Source organism: Pleuronectes platessa, chromosome 3 (genome assembly GCF_947347685.1).
Source record: "Pleuronectes platessa chromosome 3, fPlePla1.1, whole genome shotgun sequence".
In the NCBI taxonomy this organism is placed as follows: domain Eukaryota; kingdom Metazoa; phylum Chordata; class Actinopteri; order Pleuronectiformes; family Pleuronectidae; genus Pleuronectes; species Pleuronectes platessa.
The window spans coordinates 3,422,970-3,449,208 of NC_070628.1; the positions used below are offsets into that span (position 1 = coordinate 3,422,970).

Below are 26,239 nucleotides of genomic sequence, written 5' to 3' on the forward strand. Positions count from 1 at the left end.
AAACTCTGCGCTTGCACTCAGATATTTTGCTGCTTGGACAGATTTCCTGTATTTAATAACTACACACTATGGTTTCTGTAAAACTTGCTTGTACGGATGTTCTCTGAAGTCGTCCATGTTGGTTCTGTCTGTCACAGTGGCTCTGACCTGATGCTTCACACCAGGTCTTCCTGCTCCTCTGTGTCTTCTGTCTGTGCTGCAGCAGCGATGTCATCATACTCAGGACAGTTGTGTGACTGATGGGGGAGAGATGAGAACTCTGGTTTGTACAAACTGTGAATTTCTTCATTAACAGAGTGTGAAAGGACTTCAGTGTCTGTTCCCACCAAACCTTTAAGCAGCGTTGAACACCCCCCCCCCCCCCCCCGATCCAGCAAGTGGAAACAGAAGAGTCTGAGAAAGTCAAACTTTTTAGCACATCTTCCTTCCTCTTTACACCTAACTGCATGCTTAGACAGAAAGTGTTAAAACTGTGGATCGTACAAGTGTGAGAAACATCTTCAGTGGCTATTTATACAAAACATATATCATCCACATCACAACATCTCACTGTAACAAGAAAGACAAATTTAAGGAGCCTTGAAAAAAACTGGGTTGTTTTTAATCTCATCTGTTCAGTGTCTCATTAAGATGCAATAAAGATTGAAATGAAAAAGACAAATTAAAAAAGGATTTAAAATTGACATACAAAATAAACTGTCATCAATACTGTTGGAGCCATTTTATTTTAAAACAAGTTTGACTGTAATTGACCAGCTGAGACTAAAACCAGCCAGTGACGTCACATTCAGCAGAATGAGGTCAATGGAACCAGGTGTTGACGAGAGACAAAGACGCTGCAGAGAAACAGATTTTCAAATGCACGCTCCTAAGTTTGTTGATTTTCATTAATTATCGTTTGTTATTTTGCTACTTCGGACTTGGACATAATTTAATTACTATACCTTAATCTACCAGTTGACTTGAACTAGACGTCAGGCCACCTCACATTCACACATTCACACCACACGCAGGTGTAGACCACACTAGTAAAGCAGCGAAAACACATTGTTAAGGCTGCAGTATTGTATATTGTATAAGTGCTATAGAGAAAGAGATTGTACACTTTGTATAACACAGTAGTGGCTCATTGGGTGACCTGCTGTGATATTTTCTAGCCAGTAGGGGGAGGTACCCAGTCGTCCTCTCTGGTGAATCTACTCTGTGGAGAGTTTTATCATCTGTCTGCATCCTGTCGGCCATTTTGCTTCTCAAGCTACAAGCACACTTCCTGCTTTGCTCAGATTCTGTTATATCGTGTGGAAGTGTGAGGTCACTCTGCTGACCTGCTGGAAGGTGCAGGGACTCTCACTATTCAACGCTCAGGTTTTTGGTGAGAGACGAATTCTCCGGTGCCAGAGAGGACATCCACCGAAGAATGAAGACTCCAGTTCACTGGATGGCGAGCCAACATACAGATGTTTGAGAGAGATTCAGACTTCCATGTTCCTCTTCACTCCACAGTGTGGTAGGACAGACACTGTACAAAGACGGTGTTGTGCAATAGTGCTTAAAAAGTGTTACCATAGAATGGTGTGCCTTTAGGCAGTCAATAAATTTGGTTATCAAAATAAAATGTAAAACATTAATATTTAAAATATTAATATTAAATCATAACTTTAATTGGTTAAAGTTCTCGCGGGGCACCACCCTTCATAGAAGGGAAAAGATAGCCAATTTATTGATTAAGATCAGTCTCATTTAGATCTAGTTCAATTAGAAATCTCAATATTTTACCATTAAAGATTATATAATGAACAATGAAGGTTTATGGAGTTCTTAACAGTGTAACAGTTGGCAAGATTCACTTATGCAATATTAATGACAGAACATTTGTGAAAGAAGAACATTTATTATGAACATAATAAAGTATAAAAACACAAATTACTAAACAATCAAACTAACTAACAAGGAGGTGTGTGAGTGTGTGTGTGTGTGAATGTAAATTAGCATGCTTTAAAAATGGTCCCTAAGATAAGAGCCCCCACTTTCTTCTGAGGTTGCTTTATGGCCGTTGCTTTACGGCTGAGGGGGAAGGTTTAACTTGGTGAGATGCTGTGCGTGTCTGTGTGTATATTAATCAGATAATGATAGTCAGGGACAAAGCCTGTGGCGAGCCTAACTGCCATTAACCTTCATTTAACTTATACCTACAACATCACAGCATATATCAAACTTATAAACACACACCGATCAAATAAACAGTCTTGCTTAGCGTAGTATAATTATTAAGCCCAGATTATGTTACCAGTCCGAGCGAAAGAGGAAAAGAAGGTTGCTGTTCAGTTTGCAGTTCTGTGACGTCTCCTGGCTTTGTGGTCGTAGAGTTCTGCATTCGCGATTCTGTCGAGCCGTGTGCTCAGATGCTGGTTGAAGTTTTCCTGCAGGACATCGCGTCGCTACGAGGAGTTTTGTAGAGCTTGAAGGGCGAGGAGATTTCCTTGAGAGGGGTGAGCTGGGAGCTGCAGCTCTGACCTCCGGTTGTGGGTTGGATAGAGAAGGAAGCTGGATCAGCCAGGCCCCCCCCCCCTTGGCGATTTAGGAGAAGAGAGGCTGGACAGTCTGCTGGCCTTCGAAGGATTGTAGAAAGAGAGCAGCCTTCCGCCCTCGGCGGGATGGAAGAAGAGAGAGATTTTAGTCAGACCTCTCCTTATATTGGCCCCGGTGACCTCACAGGTCTTGGACCAGAGTGACCAATAGGAGTGACCCCCCCAGGTTCTTGACACCTTTGTGTGATATTGCCCAGATCCCAGGACATGCAGCATCCTGTTACATCCTCTGGGAGACTGAGTTCCTTGACTGTCTTAAGACAAAGGGAACATGTGGCACTCTGGGAGACTGAGTTCACTCCAGAACATGCGGCTCCCTTGTTTCAAGTTTGACTGAAGGGAGGCCTGTGGTTTGCACAAAAACCATGTCCCAACAACGGATTGGGCCCAAGCAGTCATCCACCAGTTTGACTTTTAAGACTGGACTCACGGACGTTGAAGGGACTTTGATGTGCACACTTTTATTTTATTTTATTTAATTTTGTTTATTATTTTGTGTACATTTATGCTGTATTATAAATGTTAATCAAACTTGAACTGCAGGTTATGTGTTCTAATACAAGTTCATTCAAAATAATCCAGGTGTTAATTCTCGTTACTGATATTCAAGTCCAGGGCTCCTGTTTACCTAGTATCTCTCATCCTGCTCCACATTTACACTCTTTCTAGTGTAACCAAGGGTCACACAAGCATTCATCCACCTCGTGGATGAATGCTTGAAAGAAAAATCTGCTTTGTTGCTAAACTGTACATCACAAAGTTAGAAAAGAGAAAGTTCTAAGTGAGCAACAAATTAAATAAACAAGACAACAAAGAGTAAAATATGAAGAATGTTGTGAAGAAAAAGTATAATTAACATCAGTCTCCTAAAGGTGCAGCAAACAAACTTATTATGTTACTAAAATTATCAAAACTAATGTTATAATGATGAATCAATAATCCTAATGAAGAATAAGTAATAATATATTATCTTTTTTGTGTAACTTATAAACCTGGATCACAGCAGTACAACATTATTCTGTTGGTAACAACATTCGAACTTCACACCCTGAGAGAGACGTCAGAGGAAAATGGCCGCCGTGTGAACATGGTGGGTTAAAACACACCTAACTCCTTCTTCTTCACGTGTTTAACACGTGATGTGAGAAATACCACAAAACACTAAAGTGAAATCAATGGGCCTGATGCAAACTTTGAACAGACACCAGAGGCAACACAGCTCATCTGGTGTCAGCAGTTCACTTTGTGTTAACGTCACATTCAAGGCGTTCATCACGTCAGTAGCAGCTCACATCCACATGAGACGTGCTCCCTCCAGTCCTCAGAGGAAATGAGTTCAACTCCTGATCGGCTGATGATGGAAACGATGGAAACAATAGTGTAGAAACAGAAAGAAGAGAAAGGGACAGAATCCTCTCTGTGGTTTTATCAGTAAAACTCTTTACTACCGTCTAGTGGCAGCAGTGTCACACTACAACTAACTAATAATGCTTGTTTTGATAATTTTATGAATAGAAAAAGTTATTTACAAGTTTACAGTTTGTCGTCCGTATGACACACACCGCAGATATTTTCATGTTTGAAGCTGCAAGTTATAAAATGTTTGATATTTTTCATTCAGGCTAAATGTGGCGTTTTTAACAACTTCTACAAGTTGCTGATATATTTCAGATAAAAGTCGAGTCACTGAAGTCGTTTGGATTCATCCTCGGGGCAATTTATCCATTAGCTGTCAAGACAAGTCACTTAAAACTGAACATTCACTTCAACAGTGATGCTGGAGTCTGACTGTCACCAAAGAAGGATTCATCCTGTGGGGACCAGGATCAGTTGAATGAACTTCTATTCAAATCCATCCTGCAGCTGTTGAGATATTTCCATCGGGACTAAGGTGATTTCCAGATGTTGGTCTAAACAGCAGGTTTTTGTCCTGAGCTCTGGTTCTGAAAGGAGATAAAACAAATGAATGATATTGAGTTTCAAAGTTCTGCAAAGTTAAAAAGCCCAAAGTCTGAGCTCCTCTCCTGGTAAAACGAGCTCCTCTGCCCCACAGAAAACATGAAGCTCCTGAAACACCTCACCAGTAGCCCCGCCCATACCTCTGCATCACCGGCAGAAGCCAGGGCTGTAGCAAACGTAGCATAAGCAGTATTTAAAGGTAAACAGATGTGTTACGAAGTGGTTCATCAATGTTAGTGGAGGAGGTCAGTCTTAGCGTTCTCATGGAAAACATCTTGGAGGAAGATGATGTGAGTTAAAATACGTGTTGAATGCTTCAATACAGGCTGAATGTCACAGTCTCTGCTTCCGTCGTCTGGAACAGCAGCTTCTAACACCAGCATCTGGAGAGAACTTTAGAATCCATTGTGTCACTGCCTTTTTAAAACAGTCTCTGCTGATTGGGGAACACCTCTGACACACCCACCAGACGAGAGCCCGCTGCACACGGGTTCAAACAAACATGTCGTTCACCAGGGAAACGCTAGTTAAACTATAAGAAATGATTTGAGATTGAATGTGTCCCTTGTAAAGTGAGAGTGGAGGATTTCCTACACGCACAGGAAGTGGTTAACCAATCACAACAGAGTGGGCAGGGTGACCAATCAGACCAGTCTTAAAGAGACAGGAGCTAAAACCAAGTGTTTGAGACAGAGGCTGAAAAGAGGAGCTGCAGCAATAGACAGTCTGAGGAAAGTGAGGTTTTCTGAACATTAAACATTTTAAAGTCACAACACTAAATAAAATGATCAAACTGAATATGAGCATAATATGTCTCCTTTAACAAATATACATTTTTAAACAATACAAGAAAATTAAAGTATATAAACAAATGACTTCTATAGGATACATCTCTGTTTATTGTGTTTTGTGGTGTTAGTGAGGATAATGGTCCTGAATGAAGAGCTGCTCACCTCGGGGCAGATCTGTTAAAGTTGACAGAAGCGTACGCAACCTCCTCCACCTCCTTGTGTTCACTGGATTCAGCTGATCTGACGCTGGAGTAGACGGGATCCGTCTGACTCTTCCTGAAGTGGACACTGGCATAGTTGAGGTCACAGTTTTCCTCAGACTGATTGTGTAGACGCTGCAAACACAAATTTGCTTTTTTATCTTGTCCATGTGGCAGAATGTACAACGTTAGAGTCCAACTATAGCAGCTATTGATTTATTTAAAACGCCTCCTTCTACACCAGACGTGTTTCAAGGACAGGAAACATGTTGTTCTACTAAAAACCAAAAGGAGGGAAGGTCTTCAGTTTGAATTCCAAACACTAACACTACAAACTTCTCACTAAGTGTGTCTGTGAGCCACTTGTGTGTGCGCTTTCACATCGGTTGTGTCCAGATAAGACTACATCTGGGAGCTGGATGTTCACGTACTGCAGCCAAGTTTGGTCAAAACAAGTTGTGTAACATTATTTAAGTAGAGGTCGAGCTACACACAATATAATCAGTAGAGCCCAAAACTATCTGTCAGCAAATTGTTGATATAAACACAACACAACTCAACTCAACTCAACGACACTCAATGCAACACAGCGCTATCTCTCCAAACTCGTAACACAATTACCTCAAATTCACGTCACAGGGCAACATACTCACTAAATACAGATATGAAAGAACACAACTGCTCTGTCGATGAACCTTTAATTATAGAACTGCATCCACACGCAGCCAACACTGACTTTATTTGTCCCAACGACACAGACTACAAACAGCAGACTCACACACACTTAGTGTCAGGCAGAACAACGCACAATGAACGTGTTACACAGCCACACCCAATGGTGATCTGCTCCACATTACAGTGCTCCACACTAAAGATATCTGAACCAATCAATACAATCTTTCAAAAACTTCCACAAGATCTAAAGCAGCACAAGTTACAAATCAACAAACAAATTTTGACAGTGAACTAGTTTTTAATCTTCACATGACAGAGAAAAGGGTTTGATGTGAGAAATAGTGGCGTTTGAAAGGATTGAAGCTGAACTGTGTGTCTCACCTGCTCACTGTGGTCAAGTCTGTCCCCAGGATCAGCAGATTGATGAGAGTTTCTCTTTTTTCTGATCAATTGAACCAAATCAAAAACAATATACATAATAATGGAGTGGATATAATATAACAGAACAGATTTTCAGGAACTCATATAAGGCTTTAGTGGAACAGATTTGCTCACCTGATCAGTAGGAACACGGAGAGGAGAGTCAGAGTGAGGAAAACTGCAGCAGCTGATCCAATGAGTGCTGATCTCCATGCTGCAGATAAAACTAAGATGAAATAACTTTTACTTTATCATTTCACAAACTCACAATAATTAATGGTGCAGGACAAAACATTTACAAAAACAACTTTTGTAATTTTTGCTAAACCTCTCTCGATGTTCTTACTGAATATAAAGACATTTTCTTTTCTAATAAAGCTTTTTGAAGAGTTCTGAGCTCTCAGAGTTGCCTGTTTGTGGGCCTGTCTCTTAAAATGTTAATGATCCACTGCTCCCCCTGCTGGGAGGTGTATGTGTGACGTGTGCACAGGAGCAAAGTTTTGTTTTCACCACAGTCTGTCTGATGAGAGCTGTTTGCTCGTCATGTGAATGTGCACAGTGAAGGAAATATCTTTCAAGTTTACTGAGGATGGTGAAAGCTTTATGGATTTTTTAAATGACGCTGGGTGGATTCCTCTTTGTGCTGCTGATGGTCAGACTGTGAATATTTAAGGGGCAGAAGTCAGACGTCCCATATCTGCCCATTTAAAATGTAAAGACCAAAGAATGGGACAGATTCAATATGTCTTCACTTAATAACCTGTGTTTCACTCACATGTCACAGTAATAAAGATGTTTACTGAACTCCTTCCCAGCTCATTCTCAGCTGTGCAGTAATACTCTCCAGAATCTGACGACCGGATGGAGCTGAGGACAAATTGTGTCTCTTCACTTAGAGGTTGAACTTGTTTATCTCCTCTTCTCTTGTACCAGGTGTAGTTAGCTGCTGGGTTAGCATCACTGCTGCAGGTCAGAGTCACTGAGCTGCCCTCCATGATCTCACCAGGCGGACTCACTGACACAGAGGGAGGCTTTGGAGCATTTGAAGGATAGTCTATATTAACACACAGGATGAGAATACAATCAAAACACTGTATGTATTATTTGTTAAAAGTTTTAATTTAAATTATTTCCACATTATAGTAGATTCATGAGGAGTAAACTCACACAAAGTAGGAGAAGGGAAACGCTCCTGTCCTTCTATAGCACAGTGATAGTTGTCTTCAGCATTAAAGTGTTTGAGGTGAAAGTATTTTTTTCGTCCAACAGGTTTATTGTTATTGTACCAAACATAGGAAAGATGATCAGGGAGCTGACACCTGCTGTGACAGGTCAGCTCTGTCCAGGTAGAAGATGGATTGGCTGTTGATCTCCTCACATGTACCTGGAGCTGAGGGTCTGTGAACAAACATGTGATTTTATTTCAACATACACACTAACATTTCAAACTGACTCTTATGTAAATGTTACCTGTGACATTCAGAGTGACTCCAGTTGAACCAGTTAAACTCCCATTCGGTTGGTTTGTTGTGAACCTGAACTTGTACACAGCTGAGTCGCTCTCTCTCAGGTTAGAGATTCTCAGAGTGCACGTGTTGTTTCCACAGAGATTCTCCACACGACCTGAATACTCTGAATCATTCTTTAGATCAACGTGAATCCCATTACTCTCTTTAATGAACCAGAACTTTTCCTGAACTGTCGTATCAAGTTGATTCCAGCTGGATGGGTATGTGTAGGTACAGTTAATGTCCACTGTTGATCCTCTGAAGGCACAGATCTCAGTAGAAGTGTAACTCACACCCCAGTCAATCTGACTCCTTACCACTGTAACACAGAGCACATCAGAGAATCAGATGATAAACTTATACATTTATAAAACTAACTCCATGTATTTTCTCTGGTGAATCACCAGTCAGCAAGTTTTCATTTAAAGATGATGACGATGCCAAGATGAGGAAACTTTCAGTTCACATAAAACACAGAGAAGTTCCCTTTAGACTTCAGTGTGAGGGAGACACACACTGTTGGAGGTGAGGAACATGAGGGACCTTGTATAAGTTGCTCTTATAATGGAGCAAACTGGTTAATATGGAGGAAATGATCTGTGTCTTTTATGCAGAGTCGATCAAAGATGGACGACACATCTCCACTTCCTCCCACTCTCCAGAAATGAAGCCAAAATATCCTGGATACCAACGCTGCCATCTTTCACATTTGGAACCACAGTCTGCACAGTAGTGATCCAGAGATGGAGCCACAGTATCAAGGTCCCGCACATACATGAACTCGACCAATCCTGAGTCAGCCTCTGCTGTCAATCATGAAGTTTAATCTAATTTTCATTTCATGAAATAACAAATTAAAACCAAACTTATGAGAAACTTGAACAATAAAGTGTGATAAGAACGACCTCAAATGACAGAAACCATCTTTAGAAAATGTATTTGAGACAGGAAATATGTTCTATATTGCAGCCAGCCACCAGGGGGCGATCACAATGCTTTGGCTTCACTTCTGGGGAGCAGTCATGTCTTCAATCTTTATTTACACAAGCAGAATACTAGTACTAGTACTACACAAATTTGTCAGTACTGACAGTAGTATCCAAAGAGTTCAATGTGCGCATGCAGAAGAACGTATTTAAAGACACATCAAGTTATGGTACAATGAATTATCTCAAATACTCCAGCAGATGGTGCTGTTAGTGAAATATTATAGATTAAACTCACACATTGAGGGAGAGCGGAAATCCTCGTGTCCTTTAACAGCACAGGAAACTTTGTTTGTATAATGAAAGTTATCTGAATAAGATTCTCCTTCCTCCATCTTCTGTTGATTCTTGTACCAGACGTAGTTCAGATGATCAGGAAGACGACAACTGCTCTGACACCTGAGCTCTAACTTGATAGAAAAGTCATTCTTCTCTGATGCTCTCACCTGCACATGCAAATCTGTGTGTGAGAATAAGGAATTCATTTTAGTCCAAACTGACAACACACACATGCATATAAAAGTGCACAGACACACTCAAGTGAACCAAACAAGATGTAGGAAATAAATGAATGAATGTTCAGATGTAAATGTTACCTGTGACAGACAGAGTGACTCCAGCTGAACCAGTTAAACTCCCAGTAGGTTGGTTTGTTGTGAACCTGAACTTGTACACAGCTGAGTCGCTCTCTCTCAGGTTAGAGATTCTCAGAGTGCACTTGTTGTTTCCACAGAGATTCTCCACACGACCTGAATACTCCGGATCAGTCCTTAGATCAACGTGAATCCCATTACTCTCTTTAATGAACCAGAAAGGTTCCTGAACTGTAGTATCATGGTTATTAAATGTGGATGGGTATGTGTAGGTACAGTTAATGTCCACTGTTGATCCTCTGACGGCACAGATCTCAGTAGAAGTGTAACTCACATCCCAGCCATTCTCACACTGTACCACTGTAACACAGAGAATCAGATTCATAACGACACCAGAGAACACTTAGTTTACTTTTTACTTTCTGTAGAAAAGAAACATATTTCCATGAGCAGCATTCCATAGCATTTCAACTAATGACTCCACACACTGATGACAAGTCCTCATCGAGAGGAAAGGAACTCAGTCATGATGATAATAATAATCAGAATAATAATAATAATAACATGTTTCAGACTCTGTTATATTTTGAGCTCTTGACGATAGAAACTTCTAAACAAAGATACACAATTAAACTGATGATTATTCATTCATATATTTTCTTTCTGCATCACTTTACAGGTGGTGATCTGAAAATGAATGAATGGCTCATTTATATTTTTTCTTTCTTTCTCAAACTCACTTCAGGTGAATCAGAAGTCTGAGTGTAAAATAGAGTGACAACATGAATGTAGAGGTACAGTACCTGTCACAGTGAGAAGAAGGACAACAAATCCACTGGCTGCTGCAGTTACACTCATAGTAGCTGCTGCTTTCGTCTGTGACTTCAAACAAGAAAAACGTCCACAGATAAATAATGTGCACAAGATGAAACTCAGTCACATCAAAGACACGTCTACCTACAACACAGAAGAGGCTGAGAATAAAGACAGATTCTGTTAGAGAAAGATACATTTAAACTGTTAAACACACCCACCTTCCTTCCTCTTTCCACTGAACTGCATGCTGAGCTCGATGGTGGTAGATTAAACTGTGGTTTGTACAAACTGCGAATTTCTTCATTTTACAGAATGTGAGAAACGACTTTAGTGGCTGTTCTTACCAAACCTGAAACTTCCTCAACTCTCACCCTGTTGCACTGTCAAATCCACAGCGTTGAACAGGCCTCATCCTCGTCTTCCTCAGTTTCTCTCTGGGGTTGAACTCGACCTATGTTGGAGTAGAGGTCATCTGCCCGGTTCTGGCTGAAGCAGACGCTGGCGTAGTGGACCTCATGGTGCTGCTCTGCTGGTCGTGTGTGTGCCGCAGCTGGAATCTGGTCGTACAGTAAAATACTTGCTGGGATCAGGAATCTGTGTCTTACTCTTTAACTCTGTTGGGAACTGAGAGTTTCTCTTTGTTGTGGGCCTGATCCTACTCTGTTGAATCAAACTGTGATGGTATGAATGTGTGCCTAGTGCTTGACTGCTGGTTTGAGAGACTGTTTCAGTTTGAAAGAGAGGGACGGAGAGAGAGAACAGGGGGAAAATGCAGGAAAACCCCAAATATAAAGAAGCTGGAACCATGAGAAAGACTGGAACAATTATTCAAACACTTTCAATACAAACAGGATACAACACAAAGTGCTTTCCTGTTAATGTAGACGTACCTGACACAGAGAGAAGGAAGATGACAAAGCAACTCGCTGCTTCTCTCAAACCCATCGTTGCTTCTCACGTCTCTGTGGTGAAGCCTCATCAGCAGCTAGATTCCACTCTTGAGAAATGATGTTTGTCAGCCAGACACGATGAGAGATAGAAATCATAGATCAGTTAACAGCCTGGCTTCCTTCCTCTTGACATTATTAACATGCACGAACTGACAAACACCAGTAAATCCCCTCTTTAAAATGAAGAAATGTTCCTTTACTTTGGAAATGATGCCTGAACTTATTGAAATATATTTCATGCAAATAACAGAGAGAGTAGTTTTGCAGCCTGACAGTGAATTTAACACTTTCTTTACTTTCTTGAGACTGGACTTAGAAAATCATGTTGAATTATTCTTTCCTGTAACCTCATGTTAGAAGTCAGTTCCTGTTTATTTACAGCTCCAGTCTATATGAAGACTGAGTCATTCAAACACATTGTAAGAGGGAAAGGCTCTCCCACCCACGACCTGACTATTACCTTTGACGACTCCGTGTTAGCTCCCACCCAGACTGCTAGGAACCTGGGTGGGGCTACGTTCATGTAGATTCAAGTTGTACAACATCAGGAGAATACGCCCCCTTCTTACTCAGGAGGCGGAGCCGGTTCTGGTCCAGGCGCTGGTCATCTCACGCCTAGACTATTGTAACTCCCTCCTGGTAGGTCTACATGCTAGTGCCATTCGACCTGTAGCTCATCCAGAATGTAGCAGCTTGATTGGGCTTTAACCTAAATTCACTCACACTACTCCGCTCCCTTCACTGGCTACCATTGGCTGCTCGCATCCGTTTCAGAACACTAGTACTTGTGTACCGCGCCAGGTCACGGTCAAATGTTAGACCCCAGCTTGTTCACTCTGCTCTGTATCTGTCAATCGGCTTGTTGCTCCCTCACTGTGAGCTAAACAGTCATCACAACTGTTTGCTGTCCTGGCTCCTAAATGGTGGAATGAGCTCCCCATCGACATCAGGACAGCAGAAAGTTTACACATCTTCCGCCACAAACTAAAAACACACCTCTTCCAACTATACCTTGAATACATGTTTAAACTAACAATTTAGAAACACTTCATGGCCCTTACTTGTAGCACAGGTTATTTTTATTTATTTTTAAGAAATAGTAATTTCTTGATTCTTGTTGTTCTGGGTTTGTAACCTCATGGTTGAATGCACTTATTGTAAGTTGCTTTGGATAAAAGCGTCAGCTTAATGAAATAATGAAGAAAAAGAAAAGTCTCCTAAAGGTGCAGCAAAAAAAACTAATTCTGTTATTAAAATTACCAAAACTTGTATTGTAATAATGAATCAATAATCCTAATGAAGAATAAGTAATAATATATAATCTTTTTTGTGTAGCTTATAAACCTGGATCACAGCAGTACAACATTATTCTGTTTGTAACAACATTCAAGCTTCACACCCTGAGAGAGACGTCAGAGGAAAATGGTCGCGTGTGAACATGGTGGATTAAAACACACAACTCCTTCTTCTTCACGTGTTTAACACGTGATGTGAGAAATACCACAAAACACTAAAGTGAAATCAATGGGCCTGATGCAAACTTTGAACAGACACCAGAGGCAACACAGCTCATCTGGTGTCAGCAGTTCACTTTGTGTTAACGTCACATTCAAGGCGTTCATCACGTAAGTAGCAGCTCACATCCACATGAGACGTGCTCCCTCCAGTCCTCAGAGGAAATGAGTTCAACTCCTGATCGGCTGATGATGGAAACAATAGTGTAAAAACAGAACAGAAAAATACAGAATCCTCTGTGGTTTTATCAGTAAAACTCTTTACTACCATCTAGTGGCAGCAGTGGCACACTACAACTAACTAATAATGCTTGTTTTGATAAGTTTATGAATAGAAAAAAGTTATTTACAAGTTGACAGTTTGTCGACCGTCTGACACACACCGCAGATATTTTCATGTTTGAAGCTGCAAGTTATAAAATGTTTGATATTTTTCATTCAGGCTAAATGTGGCGTTTTTAACAACTAATACAAGTTGCTGATATATTTCAGATAAAAGTCGAGTCACTGAAGTCGTTTGGATTCATCCTCGAGGCAATTTATCCATTAGCTGTCAAGACAAGTCACTTAAAACTGAACATTCACTTCAACAATGATGCTGGAGTCTGTCACCAAAGAAGGATTCATCCTGTGGGGACCATGAACAGTTTTATGAACTTCTATTCAAATCCATCCCACAGCTGTTCCATCGGGACTAAGGTGATTTCCAGACGTTGGTCTAAACAGCAGGAGGTTTTTTGACTGTGCTGTACAATGCAGCTGGATCCTCTCCAGTGTCCTGACCTCTGGTTCTGAAAGGAGATAAAACAAATGAATGATCAGGAGGTCATGGAGACGTAGCATTAAAGGAGACATATTGACTTTCAAAGTTCTGCAAAGTTAAGAAGCCCAAAGTCTGAGCTCCTCTCCTGGTAAAACGAGCTCCTCTGCCCCACAGAAAACATGAAGCTCCTGAAACACCTCACCAGTAGTCCCGCCCACACCTCTGCATCATCGGCAGAAGCCAGGGCTGTAGCAAACGTAGCATAAGCAGTATTTAAACACAGTGGTGTGTTGAACACCTTGTGTTATGAAGTGTTGCATCAATGTTAGCGGAGGAGGTCAGTCTTAGCGTTCTCATAGAAAACATCTCAGAGGAAGATGATGTGAGTTAAAATACGTGTTGAATGCTTCAATACAGGTTGAATGTCACAGTCTCTGCTTCCGTCGTCTGGAACAGCAGCTTCTAACACCAGCATCTGGAGAGAACTTTAGAATCCATTGTGTCACTGCCTTTTTAAAACAGTCGCTGCTGATTGGAGAACACCTCTGACACACCCACCAGACGAGAGCCCGCTGCACACGGGTTCAAACAAACATTTCCTTCACCATAGAAACGCTAGTTAAACTATAAGAAATGATTTGAGATTGAATGTGTCCCTCGTAAAGTGAGAGTGGAGGATTTCCTAAACGCACAGGAAGTGGTTAACCAATCACAACAGAGTGGGCAGGGTGACCAATCAGAGCAGACTGGGCATTATCAGGAGGGGGGGCCTTAAAGAGACAGGAGCTAAAACCAAGTGTTTGAGACAGAGGCTGAAAAGAGGAGCTGCAGCAACAGACATTCTGAGGAAAGTGATGTTTTCTGAACATTAAACATTTGAACACTTAAAATGATCAAACTGAATATGAGCAGAATATGTTTCCTTTAACAAATACACATGTTTAAACAAACAAGAAAATGAAAGTGTAAAAACAAATGACTTCTATAGGATTTATCTCTGTTTATTGTGTTTTGTGGTGTTAGTGAGGATAATGGTCCTGAATGAAGAGCTGCTCACCTCGGGGCAGATCTGTTAAAGTTGACAGAAGCGTACGCAACCTCCTCCGCCTCCTTGTGTTCACTGGGATCAGCTGATCTGACGTTGGAGTAGATGGGATCCGTCTCACTCTTCATGAAGTGGACACTGGCATAGTGAAGGTCACAGTTTTTCTCAGACTGATTGTGTAGACGCTGTAAACACAAACTTGCTTTTGAATCTTCTACATGTGTCAGAATGGACAACGTTAGCGTCCAACTATAGCAGCTATTGATTCATTTCAAGCGCGTCCTTCTACACCGGATGTGTTTCAAGGACAGGAAACATGAGGTTTTACTAAAAACCAGAAGGAAGGAAGGTCTTCAGTTTGAATTCAAAACACTAACACTAAAAACGTCTCCCTTAAGGCCGGCGTATGCTTCTGCGTTTTCACGGGCCCGCAAGCGCAAGAGCCCTTCCGGGCCCCTTACGGGCTTATGTATCTCTTCTTACGTGCGTCGCCCAATTTTTCTAACTATGCGGCATAGCTCCGCGAGCCTCACGCAGCCCACAAGGGATGTGATTGGTCTGCCAACTACATCCTTTCCGGAGTCGCATTTCCGGTTTCATGCCACATAATACCGGCAGAAACAACGTAAGATTTAGAAGAATGAATATGGAACAAATAGAAGAGCGTTTGGCAGAAGAGATCCGAAAGTATGACCACTTGTATAACCTGTCACTGACTGGCGGATTTGTCCGCCAGAAAAAGGCTCTGAGGAGCCGCAGTGGCGATGTTAATAAACAGTCGACGAAGAAGAAAGAAGGCGTCTCTAAGGTCGTCTTCGACAAAAGACATTACTCCGCCTAGTGTTCTGGCGGGGAATTGCTTTGTAACTCGTGCAACGCTTGGAAAAGCATGAATGACAACGAGTCCTTCGCAACAGCGGCGTGAAAAGCCGCAGACGCAGTTGCAGAAGCATGCGCCGGCCTTAAGTGTGTCTGTGAGCCACTTGAGTGTGCACTTTCACATCGGTTGTGTCCAAATAAGACTACATCTGGGAGCTGGATGTTTTTACAATGGCAACTTTGAGTGTGATTTTAACAACTAGTTTTTAATCTTTACATGACAGAGAAAAGGGTTTGACATGAGAAAAAGTGGCGTTTGAAAGGATTGAAGCTGAACTGTGTGTCTCACCTGCTCACTGTGGTCAAGTCTGTCCCCAGGATCAGCAGATTGATGAGAGTTTCTCTTTTTTCTGATCAATTGAACCAAATAACAAACAATATACATAATAATTGAGTTGATTTAATTTAACAGGACAGATTTTCAGGAATTCATCGTTCAAATCTTTAGTGGAACAGATTTTCTCACCTGATCAGTAGGAACACGGAGAGGAGAGTCACAGTGAGGAAAACTGCAGCAGCTGATCCAATGAGTGCTGATCTCAATGATCCAGGTGAAACTATGATGAAATAACTTTTACTTTATCATTTCACGATACTTAAAGGTGCAGGACGAAACATTTACAAAAACAACTTTTGTCATGTTTGCTAAACCTGACTCGATGTTCAGACTGAATATAAAGACAGTTTATTTTCTAATAATACAAGTGAAGAGATCTAAGTTGTCAAAGAGGCCTGTTTGTGGGCGTGTTTCTTAAAATGTTTATGATCCACTGCTCCCCCTGCTGGGAGGTGTATGTGTGACGTATGCACAGGACCAGGGTTTTGTTTTCACCACAGTCTGTCTGCTGAGAGCTGTTTGCTCGTCACGTGAATGTGCACAGTGAAGGAAATATCTTTCAAGTTTACTGAGGATGGTGAAAACTTTATGGATGTTTTTACTGACGCTGGGTGGATTCCTCTTTGTGCTGCTGATGGTCTGACTGTGAATATTTATGGGGCAGAAGTCAAATGACCAATATCTGCACATTTAAAATGTAAAGGACAAAGAATGGGACGGATTCAATATAACTTCACCTACTGTACTTTAAAAGTCCAGAAAAATTATTAGCAATAAAATTTTTGACCTAGTTTTTGTGTCAGCTGACGACCTCAATAATCAGTTTGCCAGGTGATGCTGTTGGTCAGTCAGTATTGTTCATGTGCAATATGATGGGCTTGATAAACAGCTGTGACATCTGGAAATCCTGAGTATTGATGATTTAGGGTTCTTATGTAATGAAAAGGAGAGAGGTGGGGGGGGGTTGTAGGCTGTAGAAGTCAGAGTGCTACAATCACCTGCTCCAACAGTCAGATGTAAGGTGGTGTTACTACGTCCGTGTGTGTTCTGGGCCTCACACTGATATTTTCCACCATGTTCAGCTGTGATATTAGTGATGGTGAAGTTTTGTCCTGATGCTGTTGGTGAATCCTCGTCCTCCTTGTACCAGGTGTAGTTAGCTGCTGGGTTAGCATCACTGCTGCAGGTCAGAGTCACTGAGCTGCCCTCCATGATCTCACCAGAGGGACTCACTGACACAGAGGGAGGCTTTGGAGCGTCTGGTGTAAAACATGCAAGATCATGAAATCAACTCAGAAATATTCATTAACCAAAGTGAAGAACTTTTCAATCTCTGGTTTTGATAAGTGCTTCTTAAATATAGATGATCATTATTAACCCGGGGTGCCAACACAGACAGAAGCAGGTACTGAGGGTTTTGTTTTCAGCCTGTTTGTGTGAATGTACAAAATAACTCAACACATGAACCAAACTTATTGAATAGTGTAGTGTATATTATCTTTTTCAGCAGATCGGTCAAAGGTCAGAGATGATGATCAAGATGAGCAAAGATTTGATCCAAAAGACAAATTTTCCAAGATATTTCCACAAATAGCAGAGAGACTAAATCATATACTGTTCAGAACATTATTCCCCATCATATAATGATAGATGACTTATAAGTAATGTCACAAAGAAGTTAGAGATTTACATCATGCATCCTTAAAAATGGAGCTCAGCGTAAGTTCAATAAGGAAGACTTAAAACCCCATACAGATCAGCTGACTGCGGGCGGTCCTAAATATCGGGAACGCCCACAGGAGGGCTTAACCTGCATGCTGTCAGCTGATCGTGGGCGTTCCCAAACATCCAATCAGTGTCACAGTTCTCTGTTCCTCCAGTGCCCCTCCTCCTCTCTTCTCTCCTTTTCCCCGCAGGTGCAGCTCGTCCCGTTAGATGACTCGGCTCACCAGGCACACCTGCACTCATCATCCTGCTCACCTGCTTCTCCTTCCCGCTGAAGAACTCCCGGAGCCATCAGCACTCCCTCGTCCTGCCCTCCTGCCTCTCCCCTGCGCTGAAGATCCCCCGGAGGCATCAGCACCCCGTCTATCTACCTTGTCCCATGTTAAATAAACATCCTTGAACGCACCACCTCGGTGCTCTGTGTTTTGCCTCCGCTCTGGGGTCCACCCGACTCGTATCGTAACAATCAGGCCCGCACGGTTTCCTTCAGCCAGTCACACAGCAGCTGTCAAACTTTAAAAATCCCTTCTCTCTCTTCCTCAGCCAGCGTCAATGCAGCGACTCGCACAACCCCTCCTCCACCCCAATCTCCTCCAGTCCCGAGCAGAACATTCATCACCTCTTCCGGATCCCGATGACAACCGATCACGGACTAAGGTGGCAGCTGACTGCCTGACAACATACTTGTTACTCGTGGCATCCATTGCACTTCTGTCCGTCCTGGAAGAGGGATCCCTCGCGGCTCTTCCTGAGGTTTCTACGTTTTCCCTCAAGAAGGGTTTTTCGTAGTTTCTCCTTACTCTTGTGAGGGTTAAGGACAGAGGATGTCACACTTAGGAAGTCCAATGCTCATATATGGACCATCTAAACCATCGATTGACCGATGAACCACCACCAGTGTCTAGACCCCGGGGGGGGGGGGGGGGTATTCCTGTACGACACTCTGCTCCACCCCCTTCTAATCCTGATGACATCACACAAGGGTCTAAAATGCCAAAGACTATAAATATTCGCATTCTCTGTGCACTGTAAAAAATTAACTTGTTAAATTGAAAACCACGTCTCTCCTGATTGAACTGCCTTCTGCTGTATTCCTGCCTCTAATAGGACTATAGAGACGACCTGAAGTTTAGAAAATTACGTCATATAGTGTAGCTATGCAACAACAGATGTTTTCAACCCAGTGTGTTTGCTTGTTGGTTGTTGATATTAATCAAGATTAAAGAAAAACTACTGAGTCAATTATCATGAAACGTGGAGGTAGGATGAGGAACGAGTCAGGGAAGAACTCAGTATAGTTTGGTGTGAATCCAGATAAGGGGGCGGACCCAGGAACCTTCTGTAAGGTTGCGAGACAGTGCTGGGTTTCATGGACATGTGGATGTTTTCTACTCACACTGGACGTCTAAGTGTAGAGACGTGGAGTTGATCCGTCCGTACTGATTCTCAGACTTGCAGGAGTAGACCCCGCTTTCCCCAGAGCTGATGGAGGAGAGACGATAAACGCCCTCTGGTCCTTGAAGCAGAACTCGGTTCTCCTTGTACCAGGTGTAGTTAGCTGCTGGGTTAGCATCACTGCTGCAGGTCAGAGTCACCGAGCTGCCCTCCATGATCTCACCAGAGGGACTCACTGACACAGCATCTGGATTTACATGGATTTGAAGAATGTTGCAGCATCTGAAATTTTGAAGATGTGCAAAACCTCTCGGCTGTTGAAAAATATTTACTCACATTTCACATTTATTAAGACACGTTTAGACGCTGTGTTCCCCAGCGCATTCTCAGCTGTGCAGTAATACTCTCCAGAGTCTGACGACCGGATGGAGCTGAAGACAAATTGTGTCTCTTCACTGAGACGTTGAACTTGTTTATCTCCTCTTCTCTTGTACCAGGTGTAGTGAGCTGCTGGGTTAGCATCACTGCTGCAGGTCAGAGTCAATGAGCTGCCCTCCATGATCTCACCAGAGGGACTCACTGACACAGAGGGAGGCTTTGGAGCATCTGAAGGATAGTTTATATTAACATACAGGATGAGAATACAATCAAAACACTGTCTGTATTATTTGTTAAAAGTTTAAATTTATATTATTTCCACATTATTGTAGCTTCATGAGGAGGAGTAAACTCACCCAATGTAGGAGAAGTGAAACGCTCCTGTCCTTCTATAGCACAGTGATAGCTGTCTTCAGCATTAAAGTGTCGGAGGTGAAAGTATTTTTTTCGTCCAACAGGTTTATTGTTATTGTACCAAACGTAGGAAAGATGATCAGGGAGCTGACACCTGCTGTGACAGGTCAGCTCTGTCCAGGTAGAAGATGGATTGGCTGTTGATCTCCTCACATGTACCTGGAGCTGAGGGTCTGTGAACAAACATGTGATTTTATTTCAACATACACACTAACATTTCAAACTGACTCTCATGAAAATGTTACCTGTGACAGACAGAGTGACTCCAGCAAAACCAGTAAAACTCCCAGTAGGTTGGTTTGTTGTGAACCTGAACTTGTACACAGCTGAGTCGCTCTCTCTCAGGTTAGAGATTCTCAGAGTGCACTTGTTGTTTTCACAGAGATTCTGAACACGACCTGAATACTCTGGATCAGTACTTAGATCAACGTGAATCCCATTACTCTCTTTAATCAACCAGAAAGTTTCCTGAACTGTAGTATCATGGTTATTAAATGTGGATGGGTATCTGTAGGTACAGGAAATGTCCACTGTTGATCCTCTGAAGGCACAGATCTCAGTAGAAGTGTAACTCACATCCCAGCCATTCTCACACTGTACCACTGTAACACAGAGAATCAGATTCATAAAGACACCAGAGAACACTTAGTTTACTTTTTACTTTCTGTAGAAAAGAAACACATTCCCATGAGCAGCATTCCATAGCATTTCAACTTATGACTCCACACACTGATGACAATTCCTCATCGAGAGGAGAACTCAGTCATGATGATAATAATATTATTAATAATATTAATATTAATAATAATAATACTGATGATAATAATTTGTTCGTATATTTTCTTTCTGCATCACTTTACAGGTGGTGATCTGAAATGAATGAATGGTTCATTTATATTTTTTCTTTCTTTTTCAAACTCACTTCAGGTGAATCAGAAGTCTGAGTGTAAAATAGAGTGACAACATGAATGTAGAGGTACAGTACCTGTCACAGTGAGAAGAAGGACAACAAATCCACTGGCTGCTGCAGTTACACTCATAGTAGCTGCTGCTCTCGTCTGTGACTTCAAACAATAAAATGTCCACAGATAAATAATGTGCACAAGATGAAACTCAGTCACATCACAGACACGTCTACCTACAACACAGGAGAGTCTGAGAAAGTCAAACTGTTAAACACATCTTCCTTTCTCTTTACACCTTTCTGAGCAAGAAGGTGTTAAATTAAACTGTGGTTTGAACGAGTGTGAGAAACAACTTTAGTGGCAACTTTAATTGACATGCAGAATACTGTCATTAATTCTGTTGGAGCCATTTTATTTGAGAACAAGTTTGACTGTAGCTGACCAGCTGAGACTAAAACCAGCCAGTGACGTCACATTCAGCAGAACGAGGTCAATGGAACCAGGTGTTGACGAGAGACAAAGACGCTGCAGAGAAACAGATTTTCAACCGCACGCTCCTAAGTTTGTTTATTTTCATTAATTACCGTTTGTTATTTTGTTACTTTGAACTTTGACCTGAATTATTTTACGTTAAGCTTCCAGTTGACTTGAAGTAGACGTCAGGCCTCCTCATATTCAAACATTCACACCACACGCAAGTCTAGACCAAACTAAAAACCAGCGATAAACATATTGTTAAGGCTGCAGTGTTGTATATTGTACAAGTGCTATAGAGTATGAGATTTGTATAACGCTGTAGTGGCTCATTGGGTGACCTGCTGTGACCTTTTCTAGCCAGTAGGGGGAGGTACCCAGTCGTCCTCTCAGGTGAATCTACTCTGTGGAGAGTTTTTTTACCTGTCTGCATCCTGTCGGCCATTTTGCTGCTCAAGCAACAAGCTCACTACCTGCTTTGCTCAGATTCTGTTATATGTGTGCGTGTTGGAAGTCTTGTTATGCGTCTGACTGGCTTTATTATGAAAAGGACCAGTGTTGGGAGTAACGGGGTACAAAGTAACGCGTTACTGTAATTCCACTACTTTTAGCGGTAACAAGCATGTAACGAAGTACTTTTTTAAATCAAGTAACGCAGTTACAAATACTGAAATTTAAATGAGTTCGTTACTCGCGTTACTCTCTTCTGCAGGGGTGCCCAATACGTCGATCGCGATCTGTCGGTCGATCGCGAAGGTAGTGTGGGTCGATCGCACAACTGGACAAGAGGCAGTCATGAGGACGCTCCGGCGAAAGTACCAGGTTTTTTTTTTTTTTCGCCGTGTCTATTAAATCTGTCTGCTCCGTGAGAGCTACAGGCTGTTACGCAAGGTGAGCCTGATTCTCTCTCCAAAGAGGAAATAGGCTCTCAGATCATAAGTTTGAGAAGCTTCTCCTCTTAAGGTAAAATAACTGGTTTGAGAGCTAGCAATGTTGTGGCTACTGGTCAGAGGTGAGAGATGCTGTTAGCCCATTTTAACATTTATTGAGAATCTCATCTCTTATCTCTATTTAGCTTTGCCTTATGAGGCATGTTTGTTAAACCATTTTGTCAACCATTTGTTAAATCACATATTAATTTATATGCAGCACCTCAAGGCACCTTTGTTTTCTCTTTTAATTAGTGTTAATACTGTAGGCAAATCACTTTTATTTCATTGGGCCTAATGTTGTAAAAAAAACACTGTTAAGTGACTGAGACAATTCTTTTGTATTAAGTTAAGTATTAAAAGGGATTTTTGTACTACTGCTTGATTTGAAGGCCTGTTGCCCTGTTGATTACCCAAAATATGTTTATTGTGTTTAACTGTTCAGTACTATTCATATTCATTACATTTAAAAAGCAGACATAAAAGTAACTTAAAAGTTACTTTCCCTAGTAGCTAATTACTTTTGATATACAGCAACTGGTGAAGTAATTCAATTACTTTTAAAAGAAGTAACTAATAACTGTAACTAATTACTAATTTTCAGTAACTTGCCCAACACTGAAAAAGACGAATGAAAGACAGAACAAATACTGGAAGAGAGATTAAAATATAGTAAGAGTTAGGAACAATAGGAACAACTGAACTTCAAAAATATATGAACAGAATAAAAAAAAGCCTTTAATGATCCCTGAGAGAAAATTCAGCTTTGTTGCAAAACTGTACATAACAAAGTTATAAAAGAGGAAGTTGTGATTGAACAACAAATGAAATAAACCAGACTATGAATATGAATAATGTTATGAAGAAAAAGTATAATGAACATCAGTCTCCTAAAGATGCAGCAAACAAACTAATTATGTTACTAAAATTACCAAAACTAATATTATAATAATTAATCAATCATCCTAATGAAGAATAAGTAACAATATATTATCTTTTTTGTGTAGCTTATAAACCTGGATCACAGCAGTACAACATTATTCTGTCTGTAACAACATTCGAGCTTCACACCCTGAGAGAGATGTCAGAGGAAAATGGCCGCCGTGTGAACATGGTGGATTAAAACACACTTACGCCTTCTTCTTCATGTGTTTAACACGTGATGTGAGAAATACCACAAAACACTAAAGTGAAATCAATGGACCTGATGCAAACTTTGAACAGACACCAGAGGCAACACAGCTCATCTGGTGTCAGCAGTTCACTTTGTGTTAACGGTCACATTCAAGGTGTTCATCACGTAAGTAGCAGCTCACATCCACATGAGACGTGCTCCCTCCAGTCCTCAGAGGAAATGAGGACAACTATCGACATTTATCCATCACTCATACAAACCCTGGTTAAACCCACCAAGCAAGTCTGTCACTGAGTCGAGATCATACCTCCACCAAGGCCCAACAGTCTCCCTCCATTCAATCAAGCTGCACCAGAGTTCAATCACTCATAGAAACCAGTCCTCTAAATAATCCTGACAGTTTTCATCAGTCTCACAATTATAAAGAAAGTGAAACAGGCTCCTGGCTCCGCCCCTTTATCAGGATTCCTGCCCAAATTTGATGAGTTCATGGAAAAATCTGTTTTATTTTTCTGCTGTAATTCTGCTGAAAAACAAACAAACAAGTGAAAACAAAAGACCAAAAACATTTATTTAAGAAAGAATCATAAAATCACGATACATAATACTTCATTATCCATGTAATATCCACATTAATATCATGTATAAGACACAAGATGAGTCACGTGGTGTTACCAAAGCCTCAAGGGCTCATAACCAAGACGTCCAACATAGTTCAGAGGGTAACAGCAAAAAAAAAAATCTATTTATTGCAGAAAAGACAACAACTTCAACAACAGGCCGGCAAAATGGACAAAAGAAGGAAAACCCAACACACCAACCCACAAAGGGTCGTAGGATCTGAGAATCTTCCTTCAACCTAAACCAACATCAGAACTAAAGCTCACAGAAATAAAACTGAGAAAACTGGACGACTGGACCCATCGGAAAAGAAATAGAAAAGAAACAACACAACAATACTCTTGCTTCAAAGGTCATGCTGTACAAACTGCTGCTGCTGCAACCAGGGATGGAAAGATAGATACTTCCTGTTCCCTCCTAAATACTTTCATCAACCAATCACAGTGCACCTGAGTAGAGAAGAAAACAGGAAACCATGATTAGAAAGGAAATGTACGGGTGTCTTCTCTTTATTTAAAAGTGTGGTCTTTTAGTTTGAGAGCTGGACTTGCACGTTCAGATTTCATGGTGTTTTTACTCAACACACTGAGCTTGCACTCACACAGCTCCTGCTGGTGCTTAGATTTGCTCTGCTTGTGCTCAAACTCTGCGCTTGCACTCAGATATTTTGCTGCTTGGACAGATTACCTGTATTTAATAACTACACATTATGGTTTCTGTAAAACTTGCTTGTACGGATGTTCTCTGAAGTCGTCCATGTTGGTTCTGTTTGTCACAGTGGCTCTGACCCGATGCTTCACACCAGGTCTTCCTGCTCCTCTGTGTCTTCTGTCTGTGCTGCAGCAGCATCGTTCTCATACTCAGGACAGCTGTGTGACTGATGGGGGAGAGATGAGAACTGTGGTTTGTACAAACTGTGAATTTCTTCATTAACAGAGTGTGAAAGGACTTCAGTGTCTGTTCCCACCAAACCTTTAAGCAGCGTTGAACCCCTCCCCCCCTCGATCCAGCAAGTGGAAACAGAAGAGTCTGAGAAAGTCAAACTTTTTAGCACGTCTTCTTTCCTCTTTACACTTAACTGCATGCTTAAACAGAAAGTGTTAAAACTGTGGATCGTACAAGTGTGAGAAACATCTTCAGTGGCTATTTATACAAAACATATATCACCCACATCACAACATCTCACTGTAACAAGAAAGACAAATTTAAGGAGCCTTGAAAAAACTGGGGTGTTTTTAATCTCATCTCTTCAGTGTCTCATTAAGATGCAATAAAGATTGAAATGAAAAAGACAAATTAAAGAAGGATTTAAAATTGACATGCAAAATAAACTGTCATCAATACTGTTGGAGCCATTTTATTTTAAAACAAGTTTGACTATAGCTGACCAGCTGAGACTAACATCAGCCAGTGACGTCACATTCAGCAGAATGAGGTCAATGGAACCAGGTGTTGACGAGAGAACAAGACGCTGCAGAGAAACAGATTTTCATCCGCACGCTCCTCAGTTTGTTGATTTTCATTAATTATCGTTTGTTATTTTGTTACTTCGGACTTGGACATAATTTAATTACTATACCTCAATCTACCAGTTGACTTGAACTAGACGTCAGGCCTCCTCATATTCACACATTCACACCACACGCAGGTGTAGACCACACTAGTAAAGCAGCGAAAACACATTGTTAAGGCTGCAGTATTGTATATTGTATTATTGCTATAGAGAAAGAGATTGTACACTTGGTATAACACTGTAGTGGCTCATTGGGTGACCTGCTGTGATATTTTCTAGCCAGTAGGGGGAGGTACCCAGTTGTCCTCTCTGGTGAATCTACTCTGTGGAGAGTTTTATCATCTGTCTGCATCCTGTCGGCCATTTTGCTTCTCAAGCTACAAGCACACTACCTGCTTTGCTCAGATTCTGTTATATCGTGTGGAAGTGTGAGGTCACCCTGCTGACCTGCTGGAAGGTGCAGGGACTCTCACCATTCAACACTCAGGTTTTTGGTGAGAGACGAATTCTCCGGTGCCAGAGAGGACATCCACCGAAGAATCAAGATTCCAGTTCACTGGATGGTGAGCCAACATACAGATGTTTGAGAGAGATTCAGACTTCCATGTTCCTCTTCACTCCACAGTGTGGTAGGACAGACACTGTACAAAGACGGATTGGGCCCCAACGATCAATCCACCACTTTGACATTTAAGACTGGACTCACAGACGTTGAAGGGACTTTTA

The 26,239-nt window shown here is 41.4% G+C and overlaps 1 protein-coding gene across 2 annotated transcripts in view; it reads right to left on the reverse strand.

Annotated features, from left to right (window-relative positions):
• The window catches only part of LOC128437409 (B-cell receptor CD22), a 137,653-nt gene that overhangs the window by 92,692 nt on the left and 18,722 nt on the right, over positions 1-26,239 (reverse strand). Inside the window, exon 1 of one of the 2 annotated variants that reach the window (XM_053419552.1) lies at positions 11,427-11,666. The exons of the other annotated variant lie outside the window; for it this stretch is intronic. Within the exon in view, the coding sequence (XP_053275527.1) occupies positions 11,427-11,481 (55 nt within the window). The 5' untranslated portion in view covers positions 11,482-11,666. Of the gene's footprint in view, positions 1-11,426; positions 11,667-26,239 lie in introns of those variants that run through there. 2 annotated transcript variants of the gene reach the window in all.